Source organism: Mastomys coucha, unplaced genomic scaffold (genome assembly GCF_008632895.1).
Source record: "Mastomys coucha isolate ucsf_1 unplaced genomic scaffold, UCSF_Mcou_1 pScaffold14, whole genome shotgun sequence".
In the NCBI taxonomy this organism is placed as follows: Eukaryota; Metazoa; Chordata; class Mammalia; order Rodentia; family Muridae; genus Mastomys; species Mastomys coucha.
In genome coordinates, this window is record NW_022196896.1 from 112,278,744 (window position 1) to 112,287,267 (window position 8,524).

General features: G+C 38.2%; 1 protein-coding gene across 4 annotated transcripts in view; it reads left to right on the plus strand.

The window, feature by feature from the left end:
- Dis3l2 (DIS3 like 3'-5' exoribonuclease 2) overlaps positions 1-8,524 on the plus strand; it is a 367,143-nt gene that overhangs the window by 56,863 nt on the left and 301,756 nt on the right. For all 4 annotated transcript variants that reach the window (XM_031368272.1, XM_031368275.1, XM_031368274.1 and 1 more), the window contains exon 5: positions 2,815-2,916. In XM_031368272.1, coding sequence (XP_031224132.1) covers positions 2,815-2,916 — 102 coding nt within the window. The remainder of the gene's footprint in view (positions 1-2,814; positions 2,917-8,524) is intronic.

Genomic DNA, 8,524 nt, shown 5'->3' on the forward strand with positions numbered 1-8,524 from the left:
GTATCCCTTGATCTCCTTTTGTTGCCTAATTGCTCTGGCTAGGACTTCAAGTACAATATTGAATAGGTTGGGGGAGAGTGGGCAACCTTGTCTAGTCCCTGATTTTAGTGGGATTGGTTCAAGTTTCTCTCCATTTAGTTTGATGTTGGCTACTGGTTTTCTGTATATTGCTTTTACTATGTTCAAATATGAGGCTTGAATTCCTGATCTTTCCAAGACTTTTATCATGAAGGGATGTTGGTTTTTGTCAAATGCCTTCTCAGCATCTAGTGAGGTGATCCATTATGACATTCTTATATCGTCTTCCTTCATTGTCTTTTTTAAGTTAGATATTTCCACACTCCTTTTAGTTTTCTATAGATGTTCATTCACTTCCTGTCTCCTTCCCCATCTCCTATCCATTTTTAGGTATTTCTTCTGCTATTCTTTCTAATGTATAAGGTGAGTCTTCTGGCATCCAAATGAAGAGCTGAATTGTGTAGCCTTCAAAACCTAAAGAGGGATAGTATTGAACAGTTCCTACATTTAGGATCTTTTGTTTTGTTTTTTAAGACAAGATTTCTCTGCAAAGCCCTGGTTGTCCTGGAACTCACTTTGTAGAAAAGTCTGGCCTCTCAGAACTCAAGAGATGTGCCTGCCTTTGCCTCCAGAGTGCAGGGAATAAGGGTGCCACCATCACCTGGCTTAAATTTAGTATCTTTAAAATGATAGACTTGGCTGTAGATACAGACTTGTGAGTAAATTGAAGAATTGAATAGTGATGCAGTAGCTAGGGGTTGTCTTAGATTCTACTCCTCTCTTCCTGGTTCTGTAAGACAGTAATGGTAAAGTCTAGTCATCTAATCTTTTAATTTCTGAGCCGCCAAAGGATGAATACAGCTGCTTGTTGAGGAGACTTTGCATTGCTGGTGTGATGATACATGAGAATGGGTTACGATGACCTTTGAGCAGCTCTCTTCATTGGAGGGCGGTTCATAAGGTCAGCGTGCTGTAATTACAGTGCAGAAGGCAACAGTTGGTGGTGATGGGTCACACTTGTGTTGTTCACGTTCTATTTACCAGTTATCTCTGTTTCTCTGAGAAGCTCATCACAGGGTCGAACTGCCTTAATTCTTTATGGCTAACATAGTAGCTGTTCCTTAGGGTCAGATTTGGCAGAGTGTAGGCCACAGCTGCCAGTCATCACTAGACTGAAAATTGAATAGAAAATCTGTTTTAAATATCTCAAATTTGTTTGTAACTGGGAACTATAAAACATGCTAAGTGGTTAAAATCTTCCTCTTTTTTTTTTTTTAGAGATAGGGTTGGTGATTTTGCAATGCCCGTGTCAACTAACTAGAATTTTATAGTACTCAAGTTATTTGAATGTTAAATATTAACAGTATAGAGTGTCTGTATTACACAAACAGTGACTTTCCAGACACTTTTGCTGTCAGCTCCTGTAGGAAAACCAACATTTAACTTCTCTTTTATTCTCTGAAGAGGAACACAATGACTTAGAAGACTAAAGGAGAGCACATATTTGTTGAGACATTTTTCTCTTGGCCTCTGATCTCCAAGAGCTTGTTTTTCCTTAGCTATTTCTTTCATTTTAGTGATTTTTATTAGATTTTGAAGTAGAAACCCAGTGAATTTGCTGGGCACCACTCCATTTACAACGGGGCCTTTCTGGCTATGAAACTGAGCATGCCTAAGGTGTCAATACTTCATGTTCATGGTCTAGAGCTTACCATGCTCTGAAGTCAGGAGATAGGAGGTTTAAAGATGCTTTATGAATCTTAATTTATTTTCCTTTAAAATTTAATGTAGGAGTACTATATTTAAATTATTTCCTTTCCCTCTCATCCCTCCAATTTCTCCTGAGTTTCCTCACTACTTCTCAAATGCATAACCTTATATGTTTATTTGTATATATGTGCATGTATATACTCATATGTTTGTATATATAAATGCATAAATATAACCTGCTGAGTCAATGTGGTGCTGTGCATGTGTTTAGATTGTTGCGTAACCAATTAAGATGTTCATTGGAGGGGAAGGGTGAGTCTCTCTCTCCCACCAGTCATTAAGTTGTCCTGTATCTGAAAAAAAAAAAAAGTTGGGGGCTGGAGAGATGGCTCAGCTGGTAAGAGCACTGACTGCTCTTCCAGAGGTCCTGAGTTCAAATCCCAGCAACCACATGGTGGCTCACAACCACCCATAATGAAATCTGATGCCCTCTTCTGGTGCATCTGAAGACAGCTATAGTGTACTTATGTATAATAATAAACAAATCTTAAATAAAAAAAAAAAGAAAAGAAAAAAATTAAAAAAAACAAAACTTGTCCTGTATCTGAAGTATGTGATATCTTCAGCACTAGGGATTGACCTTCAATTTCTGGGAGGCAGTTTAGGGCAACAGCAATAGCATATGCTATTTTGAGAGTCTTTTGCAGTCTCTTGACTAGCATCTTGAAAGGAGCTTTCCTGTTTTCTGGTACTGAGGTTTTAAATGTGATTCCTTATGGAATTATATATTTTTTTATGTTTACTTAAAATTACATTTAAGTGTAAATGTTTACATATGTATCTATTAAATCTTAAGTTCTTGTTTCTTTCATCCCCCTCTGCTTTATCTTAGGTTTGAATAATTGGCTTTTTTTTTTTTTTTTAAATCAGAAGAAACTTAGTTCCCTTTAGATTTGTTTTAAGCTATGGTATAGTGTTCTTGTTAAGTTAGCAGACAGATTCAGGGTATAAACACTTTTAAGGAAATACACTTTGTTTCCAGGCCTTGGTAACTTGACTGTTTCTTTATTTCTCCCTCCAACTTAGGATGGTGATCGGGATATTTTTATTGATGGAGTTGTTGCTCGTAATAGAGCCTTAAATGGGGACCTTGTGGTTGTAAAACTGCTTCCTGAGGACCAGTGGAAGGTAAGTATAAATTTCCTTTTCTAATTATTTTCTTCATAAGGTATTGTACTTTCTATGATGTACTTAGGCATTTTGTGTGTGTGTGTGTTTTTTTTTTTTGTGTGTGTGTGTGGTGTGTGTTGTGGGTTATGGGTCCCTTGGACCCCAGAGTAAAACTGAGTTTTGCCTCTAAATAAGGCTATTGAATGGGGATTTGAAGCATCTCTCTCTCTCTCTCTCTCTCTCTCTCTTTCTCTCTCTCTCTCTCTCTCTCTCTCTCTCTCTCTCTCTCTTTCTCTCTCTCTCTCTAGTCCATGTACCTGTCAGATCCTTACACTGATTTCTGATACTTTTTTGGATAAGAAAAGTGCTTGTAGTGTCTTGTCAAGTGTGAAATAATTTATAATTTCCTATACCCTACGCAGTGAGAGTTGGGACAAATTCACAGACATGGTGGTATTTTTCATCCATTTCTGCTTCCTGTACTGAGACACACAGCAATATATATTTAGTGCTGAGATTTAAGGCATGTGTCACTGAGCCTGGATCTAGAGGTCTGATTCTGTGAATGCCCATGCTGCTAGAGCTAGTTAAGCAGCAAAGGGTTTGATAAAACAGGTAGCATCCCTGCAGTTGGTACAGCCCAGACTTTGAGGACAGAATTTACTGTTTTGTTTTTTTTTAACAGTTAGTATGTAAAAATGGAAGAAATCAAACCAGAAACTATCCTGACTGCTGTTTGAACATTGACTGTAGTGGGGACAAGTTGCATGTTACACCAGTGTGAAGGCTGAGACTTGGCCCTGAGAGTTGAGGTGGAGGGAAGTTGGCATGTGAAGATAGAGTAGACAGGAGTGAAGACAGCTGTGAGAACAGACAGGGGAGCTGCAAACAGCTGTTACATCTTATATTTAAGCAAAATAACTGTGATGTCATTAGCTGAAGTGGAGGACAGTGAGAAAAAGCATGTAATACTGTAAACATTACTAGTTTTTCCTGGTCTTACTAATATTTTCCCTTTTGGACATATTATTGAAAAAAACTTCAGCATCCTAGATGATCTTACTTACTGCCAAACTCTGCTAAACATTTAAAGAAGAAATAGTCTTTGTCTTATACAAGGAACTACCCTTTTCCTTCATTCTACGAGACCACTTTTGTGAAATACCAGAGTAAGAAACAACATAAAAGATCTAAAGATGAATACCTTGCATAAACACAGGTGAACAAGTATCCAACAGAATATTAGCAAAGAGACTCTAGGAACATGTACTAAGAATAGAACATGAATACATGGTGCTTGTCCTAGAAATACAAAGTTGACTTAATGTTGAAAAGCAGTCTTTATAGCCCACCATTTAACAAAATAAGTATTACAGGTTATTTCAATCAAGTATCAGTCAGTATACACAGAAAATGCATTTGGACTTTCTAAGGCGGGACCAGCCGGGAAGCACAGGCCTCAGAAGTGGCAGGGCAGCCAGCACAGGATCCTTTCTACCTCCATCTATACCTAGGAGGGACTGTGGATCTACAGCCCTCTCTGCCCCTTCCCTGCAAGTGCAAGCGGAGAGCTTGCCTCCAGGGAGTGCTGGAACCCAGGGACTCAGGTGAGATTTCTCTCCAGTGACTTTCTAAGGTGGGACCAGCCAGGAGATGCAGGCCTCAAAAGTGGTAGGGCAGCTGGCACAGGATCCTTTCTACCTCCATCTACATCTAGGAGGGACAGCAGATCCACAGCCCTCTCTGCATCTTTGCTGCAAGTGGAGAGCCTGTCTCCAGGGTTTGTTCTGACCCCAGGACTCAGGAGGGATGACTGATCCACAGCCCTCTGCACACGGGTCTTACCAGAGGAGAGCTGATCTCCCAGAAGTGCTGACACAGGATTGCAGACGCACAGGGGGAACAAGCTCCAGCCAGAGACAGTAAGAACATCTAACACCAGAGATCAACAGATGGCTAAAGGCAAACGCAAGAATCTTACCAACAGAAACAAAGACTACTTGGCTTCATCAGAACCTAGTACTCACACCACAGCAAGTCCTGGATATCCCAAAACACCAAAAAAGCAAGATTTGGATCTAAAATCATATCTCACGATGGTGATAGAGGAATTTAAGCAGGGCATGAATACAGGTAATCAGGTTCAAGCCCTTAAAGAGGAAACATAAAAATCCCTTAAAGAATTATAGGAGAACACGAGTAAACAAGTAGAAGCCCTTAAAGAGGAAACACAAAAATCCCTTAAAGAATTACAGGAAAGCACAACCAAACAAGTGAAAGAATTGAACAAAACTATCCAGGACCTAAAAATGGAAGTAGAAACAGTTAAGAAATCACAAAGAAAGACAACTCTGGAGATAGAAATCCTAGGAAAGAAGTCAGGAACCATAGATGCACGGATCACCAACAGAATACAAAAGATAGAAGAGAGAATCTCAGGTGCAGAAGATACCATAGAAAACATTGACACAACAGTCAAAGAAAACACAAAATGTAAAAAGTTCCTAACCCCAAACATTCAGGAAATCCAGGACACAATGAGAAGACTAAACCTAAGGATAATAGATATAGAAGAGAGTGAAGACTCCCAATGTAATGGGCCAGTAAATATCTTCAACAAAATTATAGAAGAAAACTTCCCTAACCTAAAGAAAGAGATGCCCATGAACATACAAGAGGCCTATAGAACTCAAATAGACTGGACCAGAAAAAAAATTCCTCCCGCCATATAATAGTCAAAACATCAAATGCACAAAGTGATCAAAAAAGTGATCAAAAAAGATAAGGAGGGATACTTCATATTCATCAAAGGTATGATCTACCAAGATGAACTCTCAATTCTGAACCTCTATGCTCCAAATGCACAAAACAAAGAAAGAATATTAAAGGCAATGAGGGAAAAAGGTCAAGTAACATATAAAGTCAGACCTATCAGAATTACACCAGACTTATCGCCAGAGACTATGAAAGCCAGAAGATCCTGTGTTGATGTCATACAGACCCTACAAGAACACAAATGCCAGCCCAGGCTACTATACCCAGCAAAACTCTCAATTACCATAGAAGGAGAAACCAAAGTATTCCATGACAAAACCAAATTTCCACAATATATTTCCATAAATCCAGCCCTTTAAAGGGTAATAAATGGAAAACTTCAACACAAAGAGGGAAACTACATCCTAGAAAAAGCAAAAAGATAATTTTCCAACAAAATTAAAAGAAGAAAGCCACATGGACAGATTTCCAACTCTAACAACAAAAGTAACAGGAAGCAACAATTACCTTTCTTTAATATCTATTAATATCAATGGACTCAATTCCCCAATAAAAAGACATAGACTAGCAGACTGAGTACGTAAACAGGACCCAACATTTTGTTGCATACAGGAAACCCACCTCAGTGACAAAGACAGACACTACCTCAGAATAAAAGGCTGGAAAACAATTCTCCAAGTCAATGGTCTCAGGAAAAAAGCTGGAGTAGCCATTCTAATATCGAATAAAATCGACTTTCACCCTAAAGTGATCAAAAAAGATAAGGAGGGACACTTCATATTCATCAAAGGTAAGATCTACCAAGATGAACTCTCAATTTCGAACCTCTATGCTCCAAATGCAAGGGCATCTACATTCATACAAGAAACTTTACTAAAGCTCAAAGCACACATTGCACCGCACACCATAATAGTGGGAGATTTCAACACACCACTCTCTGCAATGGACAGATAATGGAAACAGAAACTCAACAGACACAGTGAGACTAACAGAAGTTATGAAACAGATGGATTTAACAGTTATCTATAGAACTTTTTATCCTAAAACAAAAGGATATACCTTCTTCTCAGCACCTCATGGTACCTTCTCCAAAATTGACCATATAATTGGTCACAAATCAGGCCTCAACAGATAGAAGAAGATTGAAATAATTCCTTGCACCCTATCAGATCATCATGGACTAAGGCTGCTCCTCAATAACAACATTAACAATAGAATGTCCACACACATGTGGAAGCTCAACAATACTCTACTCAATGACAAGTTGGTCAAGGAAGAAATAAAGAAATTAAATACTTTCTAGAGTTTAATGAAAATGAAGCCACAACATACCCAAACTTATGGGACACAATGAAAGCAGTCCTAAGAGGAAAACTCATAGCTTTAAGTGCCCCCAAAAAGAAACTGGAGAGAGCATATACTAGCAACTTGACAGCACATCTGAAAGCTCTAGAACAAGAAGCAAATTCACCCAAGAAGAGTCAAAGGCAGGAAATAATCAAACTTAGGGCTGAAATCAACCAAATGGAAACAAAAAGAACTATACAAAGAATCAACCAAACCAGGAGCTGGTTCTTTGAGAAAATCAGCAAAATAGATAAACCCTTAGCCAGACTAACTAGAGGGCACAGAGACATTATCCTAATTAACAAGATCAGAAATGAAAAGGGAGACATAACAACAGACACTGAGGAAATCCAAAAAATCATGAGAGCCTACTATAAAACCTGGATGAAATGGACAATTTTCTAGACAGATACCAGGTACCAAAGTTAAATCAAGATAAGATCAATGATCTAAACAGTCCCATATCTGCTCATGAAATAGAAACAGTCATTAATAGTCTCCCAACCAAAAAAATCCCAGGAACAGATGGGTTTAGTGCATAGTTTTATCACATCTTCAAAGAAGACCTAATACCAATACTCCTTGAACTGTTCCACAATATAGAAACAGAAGGTACTCTATCCAATTTGTTCTACGATGGCACAATTACTCTTATACCTAAACCACACAAAGACCTAACAAAGAAAGAAAACTTCAGACCAATTTCCCTTATGAGTATCAATGCAAAAATACTCAATAAAATTCTTGCAAACTGAATCCAAGAACACATCAAAATGATCATATGGATGATCCATCATGATCAAGTAGGCTTCGTTCCAGGAATGCAGGGATGGTTCAATATATGGAAATCCATTAACGTAATTCGCTATATAAACAAACTCAAAGAAAAAACCATATGATCATCTCATTAGATACTGAGAAAGCATTTGACAAAATCCAACATCCCTTCATGATAAAAGTTTTGGAAAGCTGAGGAATTCAAGGCCCATACTTAAACATAGTAAAAGCAATATACAGCAAACCAGTAGCCAACATCAAACTAAATGGAGAAAGTTGAAGCAGTCCAACTAAAATCAGGGACTAGACAAGGCTGCCCACTCTCTCCCCATCTGTTCAATATTTTACTTGAGTTCCTAGCCAAAGCAATTAGACAACAGAAGGAGATCAAAGGGATACGAATTGGAAAGGAAGAAGTCAAATTATCACTATTTGCTGATGATATGATAGTATACTTAAGTGACCCCCAAAATTCTACCAGAGAGCTCCTAAACCTGATAAACAACTTCAGCAAAGTAGCTGGATATAAAATTAACTCAAGCAAATCAGTGGCCTGTACACAAAGGATAAACAGACTGAGAAAGAAATTAGGGAAGCAACACCCTTCACAATAGTCTCAAATAATATAAAATACCTTGGTGTGAGTCTAACTAAGCAAATAAAAGATCTGTTAGACAAAAACTTCAAGTCTCTGAAGAAGGAAATTGAAGAAGATCTCAGAAGATGG